The sequence below is a fragment of the Panulirus ornatus genome, chromosome 11 (genome assembly GCF_036320965.1).
Source record: "Panulirus ornatus isolate Po-2019 chromosome 11, ASM3632096v1, whole genome shotgun sequence".
Classification (NCBI taxonomy): domain Eukaryota; kingdom Metazoa; phylum Arthropoda; class Malacostraca; order Decapoda; family Palinuridae; genus Panulirus; species Panulirus ornatus.
Window position 1 is genome coordinate 64,470,080 of NC_092234.1, and position 27,294 is coordinate 64,497,373.

Genomic DNA, 27,294 nt, shown 5'->3' on the forward strand with positions numbered 1-27,294 from the left:
ATGTGTATGAAAACAGAACGGCAGATGTTGGGGAGGCATGCAAAGTGAGAGTCACAGCAAGTGATCTGGTAAAAACAGGGAGGTATGATAAGTGAGAGAGTCACAGCAAGTGGTTTGGTAAAAACAGAAGTGGTGAAAGCTTTGCATAAGATGAAATGTGGCAAAGTGAGTTGTGTGGATGGCACTGCAATTGAATTTCTTAAGGAAGGGGGAGAATGTGTTGTTGATTGGCCGGTTAAGATTTTCAATATATGTATGATGCCAGGCTTGGCAGAATAGATGTATTGAGCCACTATATAAAAGCAAGGGGGTTAAAGGTGAATACTTCAAAATACGGAGGCATAGTTTGTTGAATGTACACAGTAAGGTGTATGGAAGAATGGTGAACAAGAGTGTGGTGGCATGCACAAAGAATCAGATTGGAGAGGAACAGTGTGGCTTCAGGAGTGGTAGAGAATGTGTGGATCAGGTGATTGCTTTGAAGAATATGTGAGAAGCACTCACAAGAACAGAAGGATTTGTATATAGCATTTATGGATTGAGAGAAAGCATATGATAGAAATGACAGAGATGCTTTGTTGAAAGTGTTACGAATATATAGTGCTCTTAGAAACAGTTGAGGGAGTTCCCAGAGAGAACAGGCATCAGAGATATAGGTAGATTGGAAGCAGTGAGGAGTTTTTAACACGAGAATATGGCATGTGAGTGAGGATAGAGAGGAGAGTGAGTGGTTCCAAGTGAAGATGGGTCTGTAGTAAGTATGTCCCAATAAATTCACATCCAGAGATCAAATGCTAAGGTTCACCATCCAAAATGCCAAATCAGCTGAATTTTTCCTTTAGGTATTGTGAAAGAAGGTTATTCATAATGGACATTTTGTCAAATAATAAACCCCACTGACTATGTACAAAAATCTCACTTCAAGTAGCTGTGGAGCCTGAGTCTTCTTCAACATACTGTCTGATGATACAAAGTTGTTCTGGTGATTCTTTCTGATCCCTCGTCGCTGTCTGCTAGTGCCCTTCATTTGGTGGTACATGACCTCTAAAGCACCCCTGGAAATATAAAGCATTGCTTGCAGTAACTGAAATTTGAACTTACAACAGCATTCTCTATCTAGTTTTACAAGACTGAAAATCCTTACTGAATACAAGGATGCACTTAATTTGATAAGTTCATCCTAATTCATATGCGACATTTATCAAACTTATTGTCGCCATCCACATTCAAAAAGATAGTTCAAGAATTTACCTATAATATTACAGTAATTGATCATAATCCACTCCATTATAGTCATTATGATATCAAATGCTGAAAACACCTGCAAGCAGATTCTGTTTCCAACTGCTTGCATGAGCTGCATATAGATGAGAAACAGAAAGTGGAAGTGATGAACATAACTGTCTCTCCAGAAGTGTCTCGAGGTAAGAAACCTCACAACCCAGTACTGGTGAGGTAAATGCCCCTAACTCCTTGCTACCTACCTGTTAAATAGCATGGCATTGGATTAGCCTGGGGAAAACCTCCACCAATAAGTAATCCTCAATTGGCAATGACATTATAGTCCCCTAGCTGTCTTTACCAATGTACCTCATAATTCAGAGAACACAGTCACCAGCACACTGGTGGTTCCCATCAGTTCAGAGAAAGGGTGGAAAACACTACTGGGAAAAATGTTTGTAAGAAAAATCATTCTTCACACCAACATGAAAGAGGAAGGTTAGAGAAAAGCTTCTCATCGAAACACCAAGTAAAGCAAAGGAAAAATTACCATAACAGTCATTTCTAGCATATTAGGATCCCACTGCACTGGTTTTGGCAAACCAAAGTATGACACCAGATTGACCCTTGACACCTTGAGTAAAGTATCACTGATACACAGACATGTTACGAGAAAGCCAAAGACATCCATGTTCATCTCCATGGAAAGATTACTCAGAAAAGCCAACAGTAGAGGCTTTCCAACTGAACTTATGGCCCCTGTAACTTCTTTCTTTTTCTTTCATACTATTCGCCATTTCCCGCATTAGCGAGGTAGTGTTAAGAACAGAGGACTGGGCCTTTGAGGGAATATCCTCACCAGGCCCCCTTCTCTGTTCCTTCCTTTGGAAAAAAAAAAAATATTAATGGTAATCCATAAAACATGAGATATCAGTTGAGAACTAAAAAGCTGAAGAAGACTTCTAGAACCAAAAATCTCACCCACTTTTGGGTCCTGTACAAGTCACCAATTTCCACAATCCAGTTAGTCAGGAAAGGTTTCCCAAATATATATCTGGGGAAAGCAAATAAATTTAGCCTTAATAGTTTCAATTCATGATGAGGATAATCATGATACAGCCTAACAGCAAACATCAGAGAAACATGGTTAGCAACATATTTGATTGTAACATTCGCCTTTGTGGTGAAGACACTCAACAAAGGAGTCAATCAGTGAGGGGACTGATTGAGGGAAATTCTTCCTAAAAACAATGTTTAATATCAATCTTGACAAGAAATTCTTTTAAGATAAGAATCTGTATGAATCTTGTTCAATAATTAAGGTCCTACATTAACCACAAGAAACAGATCCCGGTACCCTATGTTGACATGAGAGAGCTTTTGTTCCTCCTATTAAAAGCCCACATTTGTATGACCTTATAGGAAATGGAGGCCCCTATTCCACTCTGAACTATCCATCCAAGCCATCAAGGATGTAGAAGGAGCAACCCAGTTTATAGGATCCAAGCCAAACCCCCTATCTATGCCACTGCCTAGAATATCAAATAGTTCTTGGAAATGACAGGTACAGAGTGGATGTGAGTAAAGAAGCAAGTTTTTCATCTGTTCCTGGCATTACCTCACTTATGCATATGACCCCTAAATAATGAAAGGTCCAAAAGAGGCATGAACATGAATTAATAGTTCTTGGAAATGACAGGTACAGAGTGGATGTGAGTAAAGAAGCAAGTTTTTCATCTGTTCCTGGCATTACCTCACTTATGCATATGACCCCCTAAATAATGAAAGGTCCAAAAGAGGCATGAACATGAATTAACTTAAAACAGTAAGAATTCCCATTATATGCAAGCAAAATGAGTTCATAACTTATTCTTACTTCCTGTCTTCAGCTTTAGACTGTGATACTGGAGAGCTTGTGGATGGAGTAAGAGTGCAAGAGGATGGAGTCACAGATCCAAATTTACTCAGAAGGGCTGTGCGTGGTGTAATGACACTGTCTGAAACTTGGGCTTTCTTACTTTGTGGAGTCTTGATGGTAAAGCTGTCATCAAGTGAGGCTGGTACAAGAAGTAAATCCAACTGGTACAGAAAACAATGAATTAGATATGAAAATTTTACCTCCAATAATTAAGTTAAAATGCAAAATATTAAAATGATCAATATCTTTCTGCATGATGTTGTAGATATACTGGTTCACAGCATTAATCTCTGAGGACTGCATAATTTTCAGGACAAATGTCTAATGTCCATGGCTAGGCTAGCAGATGGGGTGTACAGCAAAGTTGACATACACAGATCAGTGCAGTCATGAAATGAAAATCATGTAAACTAATTCATTTTTCACCCTTTGTGTAGCATGAATTTAATAAGACACACAAGTTAGCATAATATAGCAAACACAGTCTTACCAAAGGAATATGAATGGTGTATTTCTAGAGAATTTAGTATTGCAGTTAAAATATAACCACTTATGACGAAGGTAATGTATGTGTGTAATACAATATATTTGATACAAACTATAACATTAATAAAAATATTCCTAGATTCACAAACACCTCAGCAAGTTGCTCTGTATACTTACATTTACTTTCTTTTTGAAAGCCATGTCATTAGAAAAGAAGTCATCATCTACTTGAGCTTCCTTAGCCTTTACCTCAAGAAACCTCTCTCTTTGTTTAAGATACCTGAGGGTACCTTTCTTTGCAGTTACACGACAGTCTGTATTTACAGGATAACAAGGGAGAACATTGATCAACATAACATAAATACAAACTCTAAAACTGACATCCTATACCTGCATTATAAAGCAGAGGTATTATCATTTTTTAGTTTGCTTTGTCGCTGTCTCCTGCGTTAGCGAGGTAGCACAAGGAAACAGACGAAAGAATGGCCCAACCCACCCACATACACATGTATATACATACCCGTCCACACATGCAAATATACATACCTATACATCTCAACATATACATATATATACACACACAGACATATACATATATACACATTTACATAATTCATACTGTCTGCCTTTATTCATTCCCATCGCCACCTCACCACACATGAAATAACAACCCCCTCCCCCCTCATGTGTGCGAGGTAGCACTAGGAAAAGACAACAAAGGCCACATTCGTTCACACTCAGTCTCTAGCTGTCATGTAATAATGCACAGAAACCACAGCTCCCTTTCCACATCCAGGCCCCACACAACTTTCCATGGTTTACCCCAGATGCTTCACATGCCCTGGTTCAATCCATTGACAGCACGTCGACCCCGGTATACCACATCGTTCCAATTCACTCTATTCCTTGCACACCTTTCACCCTCCTGCATGTTCAGGCCCCGATCACTCAAAATCTTTTTCACTCCATCTTTCCACCTCCAATTAGGTCTCCCACTTCTCCTCATTCCCTCCACCTCTGACACATATATCCTCTTGGTCAATCTTTCCTCACTCATTCTCTCCATGTGACCATACCATTTCAAAACACCCTCTTCTGCTCTCTCAACCACACTCTTTTTATTACCACACATCTCTCTTACCCTATTATTACTTACTCGATCAAACCACCTCACACCACACATTGTCCTCAAACATTTCATTTCCAGCACATCCACCCTCCTCCGCACAACTCTATCAATAGCCCATGCCTCGCAACCATATAACATTGTTGGAACAACTATTCCTTCAAACATACCCATTTTTGCTTTCCGAGATAATGTTCTCGACTTCCATGCATTCTTCAACACTCCCAGAATTTTCACCCCCTTCCCCCACCCTATGATTCACTTCCGCTTCAATGGTTCCATCTGCTGCCAAATCCACTCCCAGATATCTAAAACACTTCACTTCCACCAGTTTCTCTCCATCCAAACTTTCCTCCCAATTGACTTGACCCTCAACCCTACTGTACCTAATAACCTTGCTCTTATTCACATTTACTCTCAGCTTTCATCTTTCACACACTTTCCCAAACTCAGTCACCAGCTTCTGCAGTTTCTCACATGAATCAGCCACCAGCGCTGTATCATCAGCAAACAACAACTGACACTTCCCAAGCTCTCTCATCCATAACAGACTGCATACTTGCCCCTCTTTCCAAAACTCTTGCATTCACCCCCCTAACAACCCAATCCATAAACAAATTAAACAACCGTGGAGACATCACACACCCCTGCCGCAAACCTACATTCACTGAGAACCAATCACTTTCCTCTCTTCCTACACGTACACATGCCTTACATCCTCGATAAAAACTTTTCACTGCTTCTAACAACTTGCCTCCCACACCATATATTCTTAATACCTTCCACAGAGCATCTCTATCAACTCTATCATATCCCTTCTCCAAATCCATAAATGCTACATTCAGATCCATTTGCTTTTCTGAGTATTTCTCACATACATTCTTCAAAGCAAACACCTGATCCACATATCCTCTACCACTTCTGAAACCACACTGCTCTTCCCCTATCTAATGCTCTGTACTTGCCTTCACCCTCTCAATCAATACCCTCCCATATAATTTACCAGGAATACTCAACAAACTTATACCTCTGTAATCTGAGAACTCACTCTTATCCCCTTTGCCTTTGTACAATGGCACTTTGCAAGCATTCCACCAATCCTCAGGCACCTCACCATGAATCATACATACATTAAATAACCTTACCAACTAGTCAACAATACAGTCACTCCCTTTTTCAATCAATTCCACTGCAATACCATCCAAACCCACTGCCTTCCCGGCTTTCATCTTCCGCAAAGCTTTTACTACCTCTTCTCTGTTTACCAAATCATTTTCCCTAACCCTCTCACTTTGCACACCACCTCGACCAAAACACCCTATATCTGCCACTCTATCATCAAACACACTCAACAAACCTTCAAAATACTCACTCCATCTCCTCACATCACCACTACTTGTTATCACCTCCCCATTAGCCCCCTTCACTGAAATTCCCATTTGTTCCCTTGTCTTACACACTTTATTTACCTCCTTCCAAAACATCTTTTTATTCTCCCTAAAATTTAATGATACTCTCTCACCCCAACTCTCATTTGCCTTTCTTTTTCACATCTTGCACCTTTCTCTTGACCTCCTGCCTTTCTTTTGTACATCTCCCACTCATTTGCATTATTTCCCTGCAAAAATCGTGCAAATGCCTCTCTCTTCTCTTTCACTAATAATCTTACATCTTCATCCCACCACTCACTGCCCTTTCTAATCTGTCCACCTCCCACACTTCTCATGCCACAAGCATCTTTTGCACAAGCCATCACTGCTCCCCTAAATACATCCCATTCTTCCCCCACTCCCCTTACCTCCTTTGTTCTCACCTTTTTCCATTCTGTACTCAGTCTCTCCTGGTACTTCCTAACACAAGTCTCCTTCCCAAGCTCACTTACTCTCACCACTCTCTTCACCCCCACATTCTCTCTTCTTTTCTGAAAACCTCTACAAATCTTCACTTTCGCCTCCACAAGATAATGATCAGACATCCCTCCAGATGCACCTCTCAGCACATTAACATCCAAAAGTCTCTCTTTCGCGTGCCTATCAATTAACACATAATCCAATAACGCTCTCTGGCCATCTCTCCTACTTACATACGTATACTTATGTATATCTCTCTCTTTAAACTATGTATTCCCAATCACCAGTCCTTTTTCAACACATAAATCTACAAGCTCTTCAACATTTCCATTTACGACACTGAACACCCCATGTATACCAATTAATCCCTCAACTGCCACATTACTCACCTTTGCATTCAAATCACCCATCACTATAACCCGGTCTCATGCATCAAAACTACTAACACACTCATTCAGCTGCTCCCAAAACAATTGCCTCTCATGATCTTTCTTCTCATGCCCAGGTGCATATGCACCAATAATCACCCATCTCTCTCCATCAACTTTCAGTTTTACCCATATCAATCTAGAGTTTACTTTCTTACACTCTATCACATACTCCCACCACTCCTGTTTCAGGAGTAGTGCTACTCCTTCCCTTGCTCTTGTCCTCTCACTAACTCCTGACTTTACTCCCAAGACATTCCCAAACCACTCTTCCCCTTTACCCTTGAGCTTCGTTTCACTCAGAGCCAAAACATCCAGCTAATCCTCAAACATACTATCTATCTCTCCTTTTTTCTCATCTTGGTTACATCCACACACATTCAGACACCCCAATCTGAGCCTTCGAGGAGGATGAGCACTCCCCGCGTTACTCCTTCTTCTGTTTCCCCTTTTAGAAAGTCAGAATACAAGGAGGTAGTGTATGAAAAATAAAAATAAAAATCAAACCATCCTGGAATGCTAAAGAATGTGCCAGTAAACATCCTCCAAGTTCAGCCTTACAGTCTAAACATTTCTCTGCAAAATATAATGGACACTTCCACAGAAGTCATTTTGAATTTTTAACATAATTGCTTTTAAAAATCAGAACATTAAAATTCAGTTATAGGAAAAATAATTGACACAAACAAAAAAATAGTGGTTCACCCAATCATCACAAGAAAAGCACCACATTATGGCAGTTGATGCCAGTATCACCTCCAGGTTCAAAAGTTCTCAAGATACTATGCAGCAAAGTGCAGTACAGTAATTTTAATGTGTCCAGGAAAACCCACATATAATGACAAAAATACTTATCTGGCCTTTAATCTGAGGGTCAAAAATTAATATAAAGACAACAAAAGCAAGAATGCAAGAGGTACAAAAAGTACCAGTGAGCAAGTGTTAATGAATACCAATATACAATACATGGAAAGTTGCTTGACCTAACCTCACCTCCATGCCATTACATCATAGGCTTGAACAGGTTGCTGTATGATTGATGAATCCTACTAACAAGCATTTTTCAGCTTCTTATGTTTTATGGTCAAAGGCAGTAAAATCCTCATGGGTACACCTCATTTTTTGGGATAAAAGGTAATTCAATTTAACCCTTTCCAAACAAGCACACTCTCAAATGCTTGAAGTGCTCTGTCCATGGGTAAGAAACAATGCTAAAAAAAGCCAAATTAGCCTCAATACTAACTAAGGAGAGATTGAGTGTAGAATGGCAAATGACATGAGGGGAGTGGTGGAGGAATTGGATGTATTTGGGGAAGAAGTGATAACTTGTGCAAAAGATGGATGTGGCATGAGAAAAGTGGGAGGTGGGCAGATCAGAAAGGGTAGCAAGTGGTGGGATAAAGAAGTAAGGTTGTTAGTGAAAGAGAAGAAAGAGGCATTTGGATGATTTTTGCAAGGAAGTGGTGCAAATGACTGGGAGATGTATAAAAGAAAGTGGCAGGAGGTCGAGAAAAGTGCTAGAGGTGAAAAAGAGGGCATATGAGAGTTGGGGTGAGAGAGTATCATTAAATTTTAGGGAGAACAAAAAGATGTTTTGGAGAGAGGTAAATAATGCACATAAGACAAGAGAACAAATGGGAACATCGGTGAAGGGGGCAAGTGTGGAGGTAATAACAAGTAGTAATGAAGTGAGAAGGAGATGGAGTGAGTATTTTGAAGGTTTGTTGAATATGTTTGAAGATAGAGTGGCAGCTATAGGGTGCTTTGGTTGGGGTGGTGTGTAAAGGAGAATGATTTGGTAAACAGAGAAAAAGTAGTGAAAGCTTTGCGGAGTTGAAAGCCGGCAAGGCAGCAGGTTTGGATGGTACTGCAGTGGAATCTATTAAAAAAGGGAGTGACTGTTTTGTGATTGGTTGGTAAGGATATTCAGCATATGTATGGATCATGGTGAAGTGCCTGAGGACTGGCAGAATGCATGCATAATGCCATTGTACAAAGGCAAAGGGGATAAAGGTGAGTGCTCAAATTATAGAGGCATAAGTTTGTTGAGTATTCCTGGGAAATTATATGGGAGGGTAATGATTGAGAAGGTAAAGACAAATACAGAGCATCAGACTGGGGAAGAGCAGTGTGGTTTCAGAAGTGGTAGAGGATGTGTGGATGAGGTGTTTGCTTTGAAGAATGTATGTGAGAAATACTTAGAAAAACAGATGGATTTGTATGTAGCATTTATGGATCCGATAGGGTTGACAGAGAGGCTTTGTGGAAGGTTTTAAGAGTATATGGTGTGGGAGGTAAGTTGCTAGAAGTGAAAAGTATTTACCAAGAAGTGTATGAGTAGGAAGAGGGGAAAGTGATTGGTTCCCAGTGAATGTCAGTTTGCAGCAGGGGTTCTTGATGTCTCCATGGTTGTTTAATCTGTTTATAGATGGGGTGGTTAGGGAAGTGAATACAGGAGTTTTGGAGAGAAGGACAAGTTTGCAGGCTGTTGTGGATGGAAGGGCTTCGGAAGCGAGTCAGTCGTTGTTCACTGATGATACATCACTGGTGGCTGATTCAGGTGAGAAACAGCAGAGGTTGGTGACTGAGTCTGGTAAAGTATGTGAAAGGAGAAAGTTGAGAGAAAATGTGATTAAGAGCTAGGTAATAGTTCAGTAGCGTTGAGGGGCAAGTTATTTGGAAAGTAAGTTTGAATGGAGAAAAACTGGAGGAAGTGAAGTGTTTTAGATATCTAGGAGTGGATTTGGCAGCAGATGGAACCATGGAAGCAGAAGTGAGTCACAGGGTGAGGGAGGGAGCGTTGAAGAATGTGTGTAAGGCGAGAACGTTATCTCGAAGAGAAAAACTGGGTATGCTTGAAGGAATAGTAGTTCCACAATGTTATATGGTTGTGAGGCATGGGCTATAGATAGGGTTGTGCAGAGGAGGGTGGATGTATTGGAAATGAAATGTTTGAGGACAATATTTGGTGTGAGGTGGTTTGATCGAGTAAGTAATGAAAGGGTAACAGAGATGTGTGGTAATAAAAAGTGTGGTTGAGAGGGCAGAAGAGGGTGTATTGAAATGGTTTGGACTTATGGAGAGAACGAGTGAGGAAAGATTGACAAAGGATATATGTGTCAGAGGAAGAAGAAGAAGCAGAAGACCAAACTGTAGGAGGAAGGATGGAGTGAAAAAAATGTTGAACAATCAGGGCCTGAACATACAAGAGGGTGAAAGGCGAGCAAGGATTAGAGTGAATTGGAACATGGTATACAGGGGTCAACTTGCTGTCAGTGGACTGAACCAGGGCATCTGAAGCATCTGTGGGGCCCATATGTGGAAAGAGAGCTGTGGTTTCAGTGCATTACACATGACAGTTAGAGACTGAGTGTGAATGAATGTGGTCTTTTTGTCTTTTCCTTGTGCAATCTTGCTGATGCAGGAAACAGCGATTAAGTATAATAATAAAAAACTGTGTATGAGTGTTTGGGCAATTTTTCATCTGTTTCCTTGCACTACCTCACTGACATGGGAAACAGCGATTAAGTATAATAAATAAATATATAAATATTATATTGCAGAGGAATTTATTAAAAAAGGGGGTGACTGTATTGTTGACTGGTTGGTAAGGTTATTTAATGTATGTATGACTCATGGTGAGGTGCCTGAGGATTGGCGGAATGCGTGCATAGTGCCATTGTACAAAGGCAAAGGGGATAAGATTGAGTGCTCAAATTACAGAGGTATAAGTTTGTTGAGTATTCCTGGTAAATTATATGGGAGGGTATTGATTGAGAGGGTGAAGGCATGTACAGAGCATCAGATTGGGGAAGAGCAGTGTGGTTTCAGAAGTGGTAGAGGATGTGTGGATCAGGTGTTTGCTTTGAAGAATGTATGTGAGAAATACTTAGAAAAGCAAATGGATTTGTATGTAGCATTTATGGATCTGGAGAAGGCATATGATAGAGTTGATAGAGATGCTCTGTGGAAGGTATTAAGAATATATGGTGTGGGAGGCAAGTTGTTAGAAGCAGTGAAAAGTTTTTATCGAGGATGTAAGGCATGTGTACGTGTAGGAAGAGAGGAAAGTGATTGGTTCTCAGTGAATGTAGGTTTGCGGCAGGGGTGTGTGATGTCTCCATGGTTGTTTAATTTGTTTATGGATGGGGTTGTTAGGGAGGTGAATGCAAGAGTTTTGGAAAGAGGGGCAAGTATGAAGTCTGTTGGGGATGAGAGAGCTTGGGAAGTGAGTCAGTTGTTGTTCGCTGATGATACAGCCCTGGTGGCTGATTCATGTGAGAAACTGCAGAAGCTGGTGACTGAGTTTGGTAAAGTGTGTGAAAGAAGAAAGTTAAGAGTAAATGTGAATAAGAGCAAGGTTATTAGGTACAGTAGGGTTGAGGGTCAATTCAATTGGGAGGTGAGTTTGAATGGAGAAAAACTGGAGGAAGTGAAGTGTTTTAGATATCTGGGAGTGGATCTGGCAGCAGATGGAACCATGGAAGCAGAAGTGGATCATAGGGTGGGGGAGGGGGCGAAAATTCTGGGAGCCTTGAAGAATGTGTGGAAGTCGAGAACATTATCTCGGAAAGCAAAAATGGGTATGTTTGAAGGAATAGTGGTTCCAACAATGTTGTATGGTTGCGAGGCATGGACTATGGATAGAGTTGTGCACAGGAGGATGGATGTGCTGGAAATGAGATGTTTGAGGACAATGTGTGGTGTGAGGTGGTTTGATCGAGTAAGTAACGTAAGGGTAAGAGAGATGTGTGGAAATAAAAAGAGCGTGGTTGAGAGAGCAGAAGAGGGTGTTTTGAAATGGTTTGGTCACATGGAGAGAATGAGTGAGGAAAGATTGACCAAGAGGATATATGTGTCGGAGGTGGAGGGAACGAGGAGAAGAGGGAGACCAAATTGGAGGTGGAAAGATGGAGTGAAAAAGATTTTTGTGTGATCGGGGCCTGAACATGCAGGAGGGTGAAAGGAGGGCAAAGAATAGAGTGAATTGGAGCGATGTGGTATACCGGGGTTGACGTGCTGTCAGTGGATTGAATCAAGGCATGTGTATGGGGGTGGGTTGGGCCATTTCTTTCGTCTGTTTCCTTGCGCTACCTCGCAAATGCGGGAGACAGCGACAAAGCAAAAAAAAAAAAATAAAAAAAAAAAAAGTAAATAAATATTAACTAAGAGTAAGTAATAAAAGGGTAAGAGAAAGGTGTGGTAACAGAAAGAGTGTGGTTGAGAGGTCTGAACATTGGAGAAGACAAGATTAAAGGGAAGACCATATTATAGATGGAAGGATGGAGTGAAAAATATTTTGAGTTATCAGATCCTGAACATGCAGGAGGTTGATAGGTGTACAAGGGACACAGAGAATTGGAAAGATGTAGTAAACAGGATTCAGCATGCTGTCAATAGATTGAACCAGGGCATGTAAAGCATCTGGGGAAAACCATGGAAAGGTCTTTGGGGCCTGGTTGTGGATAGGAAGCTGTTGCTGCAATATATTATACATGACAGCTAGAGAATGGTAGAGTGACTGTGGCATTTCTTCATCAGTTAACAGGTTTTACGACTTCTTGCAGTACACAAGTTATCTGATGCCTGTTCCCTCTTGGAACTTCCTTAAGGGGTGGCCATGGCAAAAGAGTCTCCATAACTAGTGAAATCCAATACTGCTTCTTAGCCTTGAGTGCCTCATCCTTAACAGGCCACTAGCAGAGAGCATCTCCAGTGCAGTGTTTCCAGAGGCTCCAACCTAATGTTCTTACCTACTTCTACCTATCTATCATTCCTTCCATTTTGGCAAAAGGCAGGGCTAGCGTACAGTGCAAGAAAAATCTCGAGTCATGACAAATGAGCTGTGAGTTACATGTTGTCAAGTGGCATGTGCAACAAGGAAATTGTATGTTTGTGGACAGAACACCAGTAGTCCAAGTTTGGGTGACGCAGAAAAAGACAGCTTCCTTGGCCAAGGAGTGCAACTTAACAACCACTAAAGTGCTGGCTTAATATGCAGCTCTCATGAACCCTCCCTATATCCAGGCAGCTAGCACTGATAATATACCTCCCTAATCATTGGCCACCTACCAACTACTATCTAGTCATCCAAACTGTTATATTACCATTTTGGTCTTACATATTTCAGTTTAGAAAATCAGTTGCATTAGAAACATAAGGGTAGGATAAATGAAGGTAACAAATGAAAATGCCTCATTCAAACTGTTTCTTACCAGTAAATATTTTGATCCATCATTATCAAAAAAATCTGCAAATTATGCATGCACTTCAAAAATATCTGGTGTGGTAAATTTTTGTTTTGGGAAAAAGTTAACTATATTAATAAGGAGCCTAGTATGCTATCCACTTTATCAATATCTTTTAAACACTTCTAGTACAAGTTTAAAATTCATTCAGCACTACAAAAACATCAACAATACCAAACTCAAGGATAAATCACATACCTTCAGGGTTGAGGTTCTCTTTTAAGTTTTCTTGACTACATGCTTTTGCTGCATCATCCGTTTTTTTCATCTTGGATTTTACAGTGCTAGTTTTCTTAGGTTTATCCTTCATTTTTCTGGAATTAACGTCTTTGTTAGGCCCTTGCACATTGTTCTGGCTCTCCATTTTCTTTTGCTCTGATGAAGTTTTATTTTTTGTACTTGCTCTTTTGGTTCTGTTCTCATCTTTTGTCAAAGGTCTTTTTCTATTACTCTTTTCCAATTTCTTTTTGGCTATTTTCTTTTCCTTTTCTTTATGATCCATCCATGTTTCATCACGACTATCATCACTGTCTCCCATGTACCTCCTTCCCATCCTTGTTATTGCTTTATTGCCCTGACTCTTAACCTGCTCTTCTGTGTTAGGTTCATTTTCTTTCTTACCCAATCTAACATCACTTTCTTGCTCACATTCACTCACTTCACTGTATCTTTGTCTGTATTTTGTGTCCTTTTCTGGTTTATCTTTAACTTTTTTACCAATCTTTCCTTGACGATACTTATTTGGTTCAGTTTCAGACACCTCTACTTCCACTAAAGAGAGATCATTTATATTATTTGAAATTTCTTTTAAGCATATACGAGCTTTCTTTGCTGCTTTCCTCTCTGAGCGTTGTACTGAATGTTCGTTATTACTATTTTCTTTATTCTGGTCTTCCAAAATTTTCAGTGGCCTTTTAGAAGACAATGAACCTGCCCTTGTTTCTAACTGTGATTCAGCGATCCGTGATTTGTTTATTTTTCTCTCAACACCCCTGCCTTTATTCATAATCTGCCCATCTGGACTTGCATCTCCATGCACAACATGTGTCTTCTTCACACAGTGTATCGGAGGTTCTGAAGGAAGTGTCCCTGTTACAAGTGATGGATTGACAGTGTCAGAGTTCCCACAAATCTTCCTTGATTTGCTTTTTTCTCTATTAATCCTTCTGCATTTACTTTTTATCTGCTTGTCTGGAGTTGAAATAAAAAAAACTATGTCCCTTCTCTTTACATTTTTCTCAACTGTTGATGGAGCTTTCCCATTTGAAACTAACGGAATCTCAGTCTCTGTATTCCTGTTAACCTCCTTCTTAGAATGGCTTCTTAATCTTGGCATATGTAGATGGATTGAAGGGATACAAGGGAAATTATCTTCCAATATCCACTTACCCAGAAAGAATGATTCTAATGACATTTCTAATTCTCTTGATTTCTTTGCAGCAACCACCATCTTTCATGTGTTCTGCAACAAATAGAATTTCAATTTATTACTCCATTCTATCAAAGCTATGCTACACCATTACAATTAATTTGGTTAAAAACTACTCCATAAATTATGTGTGCTGGAACTAGAGATAATCATGAAAGTAGTCAAATATAGTCAGCTATTCTCCAAAATCTCCAACAGGTAACCTCTACTTAATGTTCACAGGAAATTGATAGACTGGCTGTAAACAAAGAGTTGTGATTAATAGTTTAGCCTTAAAATGGTTATACATAACAAGTGGACTGCTACAAGGATCAGTCTTGGGACTGATTCTCTTTCTCATGTATAACAATGATATCGATAATGGGCTGCATTGCAAGATATCAAAAGTTACTGGTGATTCAAAGCTTGGAACAAATCTACAAATCAACTTGAATGTCTACAGCTCTAAAATGACATAGACAAACAAACAGACTGGGCTCATTGGTGGCAAATGAATGTTAATATTGATAAGTGCAAAGTGTTATGTCAACAGTGAAAAAGAAAAGGCAAGCTACATTATGAATTCTGTTATTTTGCAAGAACTAAGTGAGGAAAAAGACTTAAAACTAAGTAAACAGTGAAGAAAGTGAACAAACTTATTGCATTCATGATTAGGGCCTTCAAATTTAAGTCCAGGGAAATCATTCTTGCACTTTACAATTCATTAGTTCATCCATACCTTGAATATTGTGTTCATTTTTTGTCACCCTACATATAAAAAGGCATAGAGAGAACAGAAAGAGTACAGTGTTGAGCTACCGAGATGATTTCCCAAATGAGAAACAAATCCTATGACAACAGATTAAATGACTTGAATCTATTTAGCTTAGAAAAGAGAAGATTAAAAGGTGATCTAATAAACATATTCAAAATTATCAATGGCTTTGATAATCTTGATGTATTAGGTTACCTAAGACTTGCTTCATCTGATTTTACATGTAGTAATAGATAAAAAGTCATGGCCAAACATTTTACCTTGAAATAGGCAAGATATCTTTTCTTCAACAGGACCGTTAACATACAGAACAGTTTGCCAATTAGAAGGGTTGAAAGCATTACCATAGAAATGTTTAAGAACTAATTTGATGAATACTTCACTTCAAGTCCAAGACTTACATTATTTGTGCCTCCTTATTCTCTTTAAATTAGTTGTATGCCTTTTAACTTTGACCACACTAATCTGCAAGTTTCTGATATCTTCTACTATCACAAAAAGTCTCAAAAAGACATTGATGTTTGAATCTGAAGTAAGTTATATACAGGTAGTGATGGTGAATCCTGATTTTTAATACAGTACATTATGCAATTTTTTTTTTTTAAAGGCTCTGGTCATGGACAAAAATCCACATTGAGGCTGGGCCTTAATTGAAATATAGAGAGGTTAATGAAAGGCAAAAAGAGACCAAGAAGAGTATTTACAAATTTTGGAGGAAATGAAAAACCTGTCTTAAAAAGTGCCAGGTCATAGTTTCTAGGAAAGACATGAAAGGGTAGAGTTCCAAAGCTTTGAGGCATTGGGAAAGAAAGTTTTTAAAATAGCCAACACTTAAGTAATCATGTGACACAGCAGCTTGCCGAGTATTGTGTGGTCTAGCTAGTGGTGGGGGTTTACAAGCAGCCAGCTTTAAGAAACAAAAACCAAAGTAAAACCTATATAAAAGGAAAAATGAACCAAGTGTGATGTAAAGCAAGTGGGTAAAATTTTTCAAGTTAGCCAGGGAGAGTTGCTAAGTTGGACTACTTTCAACTCAACACTGTCCAATAAGAATGCGTAGCCAAATCCACCCCAGATGTACTTCATATAAGGACAGATCTTTTTTTTTTTTTCTTTTTTTTTTTTTTTTTTTTTTGCCGCTGTCTCCCGCGTTTGCGAGGTAGCGCAAGGAAACAGACGAAAGAAATGGCCCAACCCACCCCCAGACACATGTATATACATACGTCCACACACGCAAATATACATACCTACACAGCTTTCGATGGTTTACCCCAGACACTTCACATGCCCCGATTCAATCCACTGACAGCACGTCAACCCCGGTATACCACATCGCTCCAATTCACTCTATTCCTTGCCCTCCTTTCACCCTCCTGCATGTTCAGGCCCCGATCACACAAAATCTTTTTCACTCCATCTTTCCACCTCCAATTTGGTCTCCCTCTTCTCCTCGTTCCCTCCACCTCCGACACATATATCCTCTTGGTCAATCTTTCCTCACTCATTCTCTCCATGTGCCCAAACCATTTCAAAACACCCTCTTCTGCTCTCTCAACCACGCTCTTTTTATTTCCACACATCTCTCTTACCCTTACGTTACTTACTCGATCAAACCACCTCACACCACACATTGTCCTCAAACATCTCATTTCCAGCACATCCATCCTCCTGCGCACAACTCTATCCATAGCCCACGCCTCGCAGCCATACAACATTGTTGGAACCACTATTCCTTCAAACATATCCATTTTTGCTTTCTGAGATAATGTTCTCGACTTCCACACATTCTTCAAGGCTCCCAGAATTTTCGCCCCCTCCCCCACCCTATGATCCACTTCCGCTTCCATGGTTCCATCCGCTGCCAGATCCACTCCCAGATATCTAAAACACTTCACTTCCTCCAGTTTTTCTCCATTCAAACTCACCTCCCAATTGACTTGACCCTCAACCCTACTGTACCTAATAACCTTGCTCTTATTCACATTTACTCTTAACTTTCTTCTTTCACACACTTTACCAAACTCAGTCACCAGCTTCTGCAGTTTCTCACATGAATCAGCCACCAGCGCTGTATCATCAGCGAACAACAACTGACTCACTTCCCAAGCTCTCTCATCCCCAACAGACTTCATACTTGCCCCTCTTTCCAAAACTCTTGCATTCACCTCCCTAACAACCCCATCCATAAACAAATTAAACAACCATGGAGACATCACACACCCCTGCCGCAAACCTACATTCACTGAGAACCAATCACTTTCCTCTCTTCCTACACGTACACATGCCTTACATCCTCGATAAAAACTTTTCACTGCTTCTAACAACTTGCCTCCCACACCATATATTCTTAATACCTTCCACAGAGCATCTCTATCAACTCTATCATATGCCTTCTCCAGATCCATAAATGCTACATACAAATCCATTTGCTTTTCTAAGTATTTCTCACATACATTCTTCAAAGCAAACACCTGATCCACACATCCTCTACCACTTCTGAAACCACACTGCTCTTCCCCAATCTGATGCTCTGTACATGCCTTCACCCTCTCAATCAATACCCTCCCATATAATTTACCAGGAATACTCAACAAACTTATACCTCTGTAATCTGAGCACTCACTCTTATCCCCTTTGCCTTTGTACAATGGCACTATGCACGCATTCCGCCAATCCTCAGGCACCTCACCGTGAGTCATACATACATTAAATAACCTTACCAACCAGTCAACAATACAGTCACCCCTTTTTTAATAAATTCCACTGCAATACCATCCAAACCTGCTGCCTTGCCGGCTTTCATCTTCCGCAAAGCTTTTACTACCTCTTCTCTGTTTACCAAATCATTTTCCCTAACCCTTTCACTTTGCACACCACCTTGACCAAAACACCCTATATCTGCCACTCTATCATCAAACACATTCAACAAACCTTCAAAATACTCACTCCATCTCCTTCTCACATCACCACTACTTGTTATCACCTCCCCATTTGCGCCCTTCACTGAAGTTCCCATTTGCTCCCTTGTCTTACGCACTTTATTTACCTCCTTCCAGAACATCTTTTTATTCTCCCTAAAATTTAATGATACTCTCTCACCCCAACTCTCATTTGCCCTTTTTTTCACCTCTTGCACCTTTCTCTTGACCTCCTGTCTCTTTCTTTTATACGTCTCCCACTCAACTGCATTTTTCCCTGCAAAAATCGTCCAAGGACAGATCTATTCTTTGAATAAATGGAACAATTATTCCGAAGAAAATAAATTTTGACATCTAAACAGGACTTTCAGTTTCCTAGAGGCAGACTTAGCTATTTCTGTAATGTGGTGTTTCCAAGATAGTGTGGATATTACAGTAATACCTAGTATATTCAAAAGTCAAGAGATGGAATTACAGATGTCACAGAAGAGAGGAAAGTTGTGAGGAATTTTCAACTGAAAGATGGGCAAAAACTAGGTCTTGGAAGCATTTAACTTGACCAGATTTTGTATAACCCACTGAGACATCCTTTCTAAGTTTCAGTTTAATGAGGAAGCTGTGCCAAGATGAAATGCAGATCAAGTGAGTGAAGAACGAGCAGAATTAAATGATGTGGAGGAATACAGTTGTTAAATCATCAGCATATGAGTGCATAAGGTTATTTGTACAAGGAAATCATTAATAAAAAGGAGAGAAAAAAGTGTATGAGACAGGACAGAACCTTGGACACTGGTGTTGATAGAGAAAGGGGGAGAAGCTGATCCATCAACAACCACAAAGATAGACTGGCTAGAGAAGAAACTAGATATAAAGTAGCAAAGTGAGGGAGGAAAGCCAAAAGACGAGAGCTTAGACATGAGACCTCAATGCTACATCCTATCAAAAGTTTTATATTTATCAAAGGCAACGGCATAGGATCCCCCAAAATCTTTCAGGGATGATGACCAGACATGAGTAATATAGGAAAGAATATCATCAGTTGACCTCACCTTAAGCCACAATGGTGATCAGAGAGAAGACTGAGGATATGGGAGTTGAGGTGAGATTCAAAAACCCTGGGAATAGTAGATGTCAAAGCAACAGGACAATAGTTAGAGGGGTCATAGGGGTACTGAAAATCAAGGAGGACTACATTACCATATTAGAAGACCCTGACAGACTCCATAACTGGTCTGATACATGGTTGATGGAACTGAACCCAATCAAATGTAAAGCACTGAGAATGGGACACAGTGAAAGGACTTAATATTACGAGAACAGTAAAGGAGACAAACTGTCTGCTACAAATACTTAAATAGCATTCAAGCTTCTCATATGTGGTCATCATACCTAAAGAAGCACAAAGATACAAGTAGAAAGTCCAGAGTAAGGCAACAAAGATATATCTACCTATCTCCAATGCCCATTGGGGGTGGCCATGGCAAAAGTCTCCATAATTGTTGAACTTAGACCTTAGTGCCACACCCTCAACAGGCCGCTAGCAGAGGACAACTCTAGTACAGTGTTTTCAGAGGCTCCTACCCAGTGAGTCTACCTAATATTCCTGCATAATGTTACAACCTTCTATTTCTACCTAATGCTCCTACTCACTGTTTCTATCTCATGTTTCAACCTAAAGCTCCTGTCTAACATTCCTAACTACTACTTCTATCGATTGCTCCTACCATTTTGCCTAAAGGCAGGGCTAGCAAAAAGAATGAGTTGTGTGAGTTAAGTGTTGTCAAATGTTATTTGGGAAAAGGAGAGGTTGTATGTTTGTGGACAGAATACCAACAGTCCATGTGTGGGTGGGGCAGAAAGAAACAACAGCTACCTAGATCAAAGGAGTGCAACTTGACAACCACTGAAGAGCTGGCACACTAAGCAGCCATCAATAAACCTCCCTATACCCAGGTGGGTAGTACCAGTAATATACCTCACTGGTCAGTGGCTACCTACCAACTATTACTTACAGGCTTCAAAGATGGTACCAGAATTAAGACAAAGAGTTACAGGGAAAAGCTAGAGACCTTAAATTTGCTCACTATGGAAGAGAGAACAGGGGGTTGAGCTGTTGACAATCTTCATGTTTTTTTAATCAACTTGAAAATGGAGATGGTGCACAAGGCTTTAAGATGTCAGGCCCTACATGGGAGGGTTAACTGCATATGCACATCTTGTGATAATTTTTAGCTTATCATTTCTCCTAAGCAAAACAATAAATGCATGATCAGAGGTGTAACCTCTCTGGCAAACAAATTAATGCAAGCTAACTATTTCAGTTATGTGCATTTTCAGGTTAGAGGTTTCATAAAACATTAGAGCATAAGAAGTGAGAACATTGCAAGAGGCCTATTGACCCATGCTAGGCAGGTCCCGAGTCTGTCCACCCCACAACCAACTGCCTGAACTCACAAACACATCCAACCTTCATTTAAAGCTACCTAAAGACCTAGTTTCCACTACTGTTCTTGGCAAATTGTTCCATAAATGTACTTCCCTATTCCCGAACCAACGTTTACCCACATCCAACCTGTATCAATTTACCTTTATTAAAGCCCTTCACCCATTTGAAAACTTCAATCATATACCCTTTAGCCCTCCTCCTCCTCTTAAATGAGAGCAAAGTCAGTCTTTTTAACCTTTTTTCATAAGCATGGTTTCTAATTCCAGGAAACATTTTTGTCATTAGCCTTTGTACTCTCTCCAAACATTCTATATCAACTGCATAGTATGGAGCCCAAAACTGTACAGTATAATCCAAATATGGTCTTACCAGCGCAAGATAAAGTTGCATTAATACTCCAGGAGTTTTATTGCTAACAGTCATATTAATGAGCCTTAACATCCTATTAACCTTATTACACTTTAATACAATATTGCCATGGCTTAAGATCCTTGCTCTCCAGTACCCCTAAATCTCTTTTGCATTTTGTTTTGGTAGTGAAAAGTAATATTGTCCAGATTGTAATCAGTGTTCCTGTCTTTACCCACACTAAGTGTTGTGCATTTATCTATGCTGAATTCCATTTTCCATCTACCCACCCATTCCGATAATCTATTTAAGACCCTCTGCAAATTCACTGAATTTTCATCTGAGTCAATTACAGCCCCTATTTTTGGATCATTGGCAAATTTATTTAAGTCACTGATTATTCCCATACCCAAATCATTAAAATATGTATAATAAACGAGCGGTCCCAAGAATGACACCTGAGGAACACCACTGGCTACAATGCCCCAGTCCTATGTAACTCTGTTGATGCTTACCCTCCGTTTTCTGTCAGTTAGCCACACCCTAATCCAATTAAGTAAAGAACTCCTGATGCCATGTCCTGCTATTTTTCTAAGCAGATGCTCATGAGGTACTCTGTCAAAAGCCTTGCTTAAGTATACTCTTACCCTAATTTACAGTTTCAAATACTTATTAAAGAAAGAGAGAAGGTTACTGAGACATAACTTCCCTTTTGTAAACCCATGTTGAGAATCCCTAATAAGATCAAGATTCTCCAAGTGTTTCCGTATTTTGTCTACTATAATTGATTCAAGAAATTTACCCACAATAGATGTCAAGCTGATAGGACAGTAATTAGAAGAAATGGATCTATCCTCATCCTGAAAGATGGAAATGACATTTGCTGTCCTCCACTGATTAGGAAGTATGCCTGATACCAGAGACTGCTTAGAGACATTTAAAAGTGGATCACTTACTTCCTCCTTACATTCTTTCAAAACCCCCGCATAAATACCATCATGCACAAGACTCGTGTCTACTTTTAATTGTTGTATTTGTTTCAAAATATCAAATTTATTTATTCTTATCATATAGCTTCCTGCTTTTGTCCCACCTGTAAATTTCCTGACTTAACTAAAAATAATCCAAAATCAAAATTTTTGGCTTCTAACTAAAAGTAATATTTTAGTTTTTTGGAAAAATGACAAATCTTAGTTGTCTCCAAAAAATTTTGATTACTATCTTGTGAAGGTGAAGGTGAAGATCTGTAGAGGTTTTCAGAAAAGAAGAGAGAATGTTGGGGAGAAGAGAGTGGTGAGAGTAGGTGAGCTTGGAACGGAGACTAGTGTGAAGAAGTACCAGGAAAGATTGAGTGCAGAATGGCAAAAGGTTAGAGCAAATGACGTAAGGGAAGTGGGGGAGGAATGGGATTTATTCAGGGAAGCAGTGATGGCTTGCGCAAAAGATGTTGTGACATCAGAAAAGTGGAAAGTAGGCAGATTAGAAAGGGTAGTGAATGGTGGGATGAAGAAGTAAGATTGTTAGTGAAAGAGATGAGAGGCGTTTGGACGATTTTTGCAGGCAAGTAGTGCAAATGACTGGGAAAGGTATAAAAGAAAGCGGCAGGAGGTCAAGAGAAAGGTGCAAGAGGTGAAAAAGAGGGCAAATGAGAGTTGGGGAGAGAGTATCATTAGATTTTAGGGAGAATAAAAAGATGTTTTGGAAGGAGGTAAATAAAGTGCATAAAACAAGAGAGCAAATGAGAACATCGGTGAAGGGGCAAATGGGGAGGTAATAACAAGTAATGATGAAGTGAGAAGGGGATGGAGTGAGTATTTTGAAGGTTCATTGAATTTGTTTGATGATAGAGTGGCAGATATAGGGTGTTTTGGTCAGGGTGGAGTGCAAAGTGAGAGGGTGATGGAGGATGGTTTGGTGAACAGAGAAGAGGTAGTGAAAGCTTTGCGGAAGATGAAAGCCAGCAAAGCGGCAGGTTTGGATGCTATTGCTACGGAATTTATTAAAAAAGCGGGTGACTGTGTTGTTGATTGGTTGATAAGGATATTTAATATATATATGGATGATGGGGAAGTGCCTGAGGATTGGCAGAATGCATGTATAGTGCTATTGTACAAAGGTAAAGCGGATAAAGGTGAGTGTTCAAATCACAGAGGCATAAGTTTGTTGAGTACTCCTGGGAAATTATATGGGAGGGTATTGATTGAGAGGCTAAAGGCATGTAAAGAGCATCAGATTGGGGAAGAGCAGTGTGGTTTTAGAAGTGGTAGAGGATGTGTGGATCAGGTGTTTGCTTTGAAGAATGTATGTGAGAAATACTTAAGAGAAACAGATGGATTTGTATGTAGTATTTATGGATTTGGAGAAGGCATATGATGGGTGGATAGAGATGCTTTGTGGAAGGTTTTAAGAGTATATGGTGTGGGAGGTAAGATGCTAGAAGCAGTGAAAACTTTTTACCAAGGTTGTAAGGCATGTGCAAAAGTAGGAAGAGAGGAAAGTGATTGGTTCCCAGTGAATGTCGGTTTGCGGCAGGGGCGTGTGATATCTCCATGGTTGTTAAATTTGTTTATGGATGAGTTGGTTAGGGAGGTGAATGCAAGAGTTTTGGAGAGAGGGGCAAGTATGCCGTCTATTGTGGATAAGAGGGCTTGGGAAGTGAGTCAGTTGTTGTTTTCTGATGATACAGTGCTGGTGGCTGATTCAGGAGAGAAACAGCAGAAGTTGGTGACTGAGTTTGGTAAAGTGTGTGAAAGAAGAAAGTTGAGAGTAAATGTGAATAAGAGCATGGTTATTAGGTTCAGTAGGCTTGAGGGACAAGTTAATTGGGAGGTATGTTTGAATGGATCTGTATGTAGCATTTATGGATCTGGAGAAGGCATATGATAGAGTTGATAGAGATGCTCTGTGGAAGGTATTAAGAATATATGGTGTGGGAGGCAAGTTGTTAGAAGCAGTGAAAAGTTTTTATCGAGGATGTAAGGCATGTGTACCTTGTAGGAAGAGAGGAAAGTGATTGGTTCTCAGTGAATGTAGGTTTGCGGCAGGGGTGTGTGATGTCTCCATGGTTGTTTAATTTGTTTATGGATGGGGTTGTTAGGGAGGTGAATGCAAGAGTTTTGGAAAGAGGGGCAAGTATGAAGTCTGTTGGGGATGAGAGCTTGGGAAGTGAGTCAGTTGTTGTTCGCTGATGATACAGCGCTGGTGGCTGATTCATGTGAGAAACTGCAGAAGCTGGTGACTGAGTTTGGTAAAGTGTGTGAAAGAAGAAAGTTAAGAGTAAATGTGAATAAGAGCAAGGTTATTAGGTACAGTAGGGTTGAGGGTCAAGTCAATTGGGAGGTGAGTTTGAATGGAGAAAAACTGGAGGAAGTGAAGTGTTTTAGATATCTGGGAGTGGATCTGGCAGCGGATGGAACCATGGAAGCGGAAGTGGATCATAGGGTGGGGGAGGGGGCGAAAATTCTGGGAGCCTTGAAGAATGTGTGGAAGTCGAGAACATTATCTCGGAAAGCAAAAATGGGTATGTTTGAAGGAACAGTGGTTCCAACAATGTTGTATGGTTGCGAGGCGTGGACTATGGATAGAGTTGTGCGCAGGAGGATGGATGTGCTGGAAATGAGATGTTTGAGGACAATGTGTGGTGTGAGGTGGTTTGATCGAGTAAGTAACGTAAGGGTAAGAGAGATGTGTGGAAATAAAAAGAGCGTGGTTGAGAGAGCAGAAGAGGGTGTTTTGAAATGGTTTGGGCACATGGAGAGAATGAGTGAGGAAAGATTGACCAAGAGGATATATGTGTCGGAGGTGGAGGGAACCAAGAAGAGGGAGACCAAATTGGAGGTGGAAAGATGGAGTGAAAAAGATTTTGTGTGATCGGGGCCTGAACATGCAGGAGGGTGAAAGGAGGGCAAGGAATAGAGTGAATTGGAGCGATGTGGTATACCGGGGTTGACGTGCTGTCAGTGGATTGAATCAAGGCATGTGAAGCATCTGGGGTAAACCATGGAAAGCTGTGTAAGTATGTATATTTGCATGTGTGGACGTATGTATATACATGTGTATGGGGGTGGGTTGGGCCATTTCTTTCGTCTGTTTCCTTGCGCTACCTCGCAAACGCGGGAGACAGCGACAAAGCAAAAAAAAAAAAAAAATGTTTGAACGGAGAAAAACTGGAGGAAGTGAAATGTTTTAGATATCTGGGAGTGGACTTGGCAGCAGATGGAACCATGGAAATGGAAGTGAGTCACAGGGTGGGAGGAGGGAGCGAAGGTTCTGGGAGCACTGAAGAATGTGTGGAAGGCGAAAACGTTATCTCGGAGAGCAAAAATGAGTATGTATGAAGGAATAGGTGTTCCAACAATGTTATATGGTTGTGAGGCATGGGCTATAGCTAGGGTTGTGTGGAGGAGGGTAAATGTGTTGGAAATGAAATGTCTGAGGACAATATGTGGTGTGAGGTGGTTTGATTGAGTCAGTAATGAAAGGGTAAGAGAGATGTGTGGTAATAAAAAGAGTGCGGTTGAGAGAGCAGAAGGTGTGTTGAAATTGTTTGAACACATGGAGTGAATGAGTGAGGAAAGATTGACAAAGAAGATATATGTGTCAGAGGTGCAGGGAAGAAAGAGAAGTGGGATACCAAATTGGAGATGGGATGACGGAGTGAAAAAAAAATTTGAGTGATCAGGGCCTGAACATACAGGAGCATGAAAGGTGTGCAAGGAATAGAGTGAATTGGAATGATGTGGTATACTGGGAGTGACATGTTGTCACTGGATTGAACCAGGGCATGTGAAGTGTCTGGGGTTAACCATGAAAAGGTCTGTGGGGCCTGTATGTGGAAAGGGAGCTGTGGTTTCAGTGCATTACACATGACAGCAAGAGACTGAGTGTGAACGAATGTGGCCTTTTTTGTCTATTACTGGCACTACCTCACTGGAGGGGAGAAGGGGGGAATGCTATTTCGTGTGTTGCGGGGTGGCAACGGGAATGGATGAAGGCAGCGAGTATGAATATGTATATGTGTATATATGTACATGTCTGTGTATGTATACATATGTATACTGTGAAATGTATATGTATGTATAAGTGTGTGTGTTTATGTATATACATGTGTATGTGGGTGGGTTGGGCCATTCCTTGCCTGTTTCCTTGCACCACCTCGCTAATGTGGGAGATGGCGGTTAAGTATAATAAGCAAATAAATGAATAATTTTGAAAAATGAAAAATATGTTCTAGGTAGCGTCTTACAGGCATGAGAAATTCCCTGTGATGTTCCCTACAAAATCCAGGGTTAGGGCCTTACAACCCTTTGTGTTTTCATTAAGGAAGCACCCGCCTTTCCTAAACTTCTTTATCCACTTAACCATAATAATAGATCAACTTCCTCCTAGCTAACAGTTCAGAAATTGTAGATCACAGGCATTAACCCAAAAGCAGTCTCAGTTGTACAGCAAAAGCCACTCAAAAGTGGTCATAGTTGGTACAACAACAACAACCCAAAGCAGTTGGTACAGCAAAAGTTACCTAAAAGTGGTCACAGTTGGTATAGCAAAAGCAACCCAAAAGAGTTCCAGTTAGTACAGCAAAAGCAACCCAAAAGCAGTCACAGTTGGTACAACAAATGCAACCCAAGGGTGGTCACTGATGATAAAGGAAAAGCAACCCAAAAGCAGTCACAATTGGCACAGCAAAAGCAACCCAAAAGTGCTCACAGTTAGTACAGCAAAGGCAATCCAAAAATGGTCACATTATCATACAGCAAAACAACCCAAAACACGTCACAGGTAGTACAGCAAATGCAACCCAAAAGTGGTCACAAGTGGTGTAATAAGATTTTTTCCGAAAAGCAAGAGGCAAGAACTATTGACATTATTTTTTTTGCAAGGCACAGTATTTTCAATTTTGAAAACCTACATTATCCCCCTCTGTAGTCTTTCAAGCAAATAAGAGACTGTACCCACTTGAAAAAGGATTGTTTAGAAATTCACTTTAAAATTTGATTACTTGGCACATTGGAATCTGTCTCATCAAAAGGAGGAATCTTAAACCCACACAAGGTAGTTTCATAAAGTCTAAACTAAAATGCTGTTTGATGAAGCTGGTAGATGAGTGACAAAGGTCCCTT

At 40.2% G+C, this 27,294-nt stretch overlaps 1 protein-coding gene across 1 annotated transcript in view; it reads right to left on the reverse strand.

The window, feature by feature from the left end:
• LOC139751615 (uncharacterized) overlaps positions 1–27,294 on the reverse strand; it is a 71,020-nt gene that overhangs the window by 42,636 nt on the left and 1,090 nt on the right. Inside the window, exons 2-5 of the mRNA XM_071667232.1 lie at positions 13,476–14,739; positions 3,803–3,939; positions 3,098–3,300; positions 920–1,055 (exon numbers count right to left, since the gene is read on the reverse strand). Of these exons, the coding sequence (XP_071523333.1) occupies positions 920–1,055; positions 3,098–3,300; positions 3,803–3,939; positions 13,476–14,727 (1,728 nt within the window). The 5' untranslated portion in view covers positions 14,728–14,739. The remainder of the gene's footprint in view (positions 1–919; positions 1,056–3,097; positions 3,301–3,802; positions 3,940–13,475; positions 14,740–27,294) is intronic.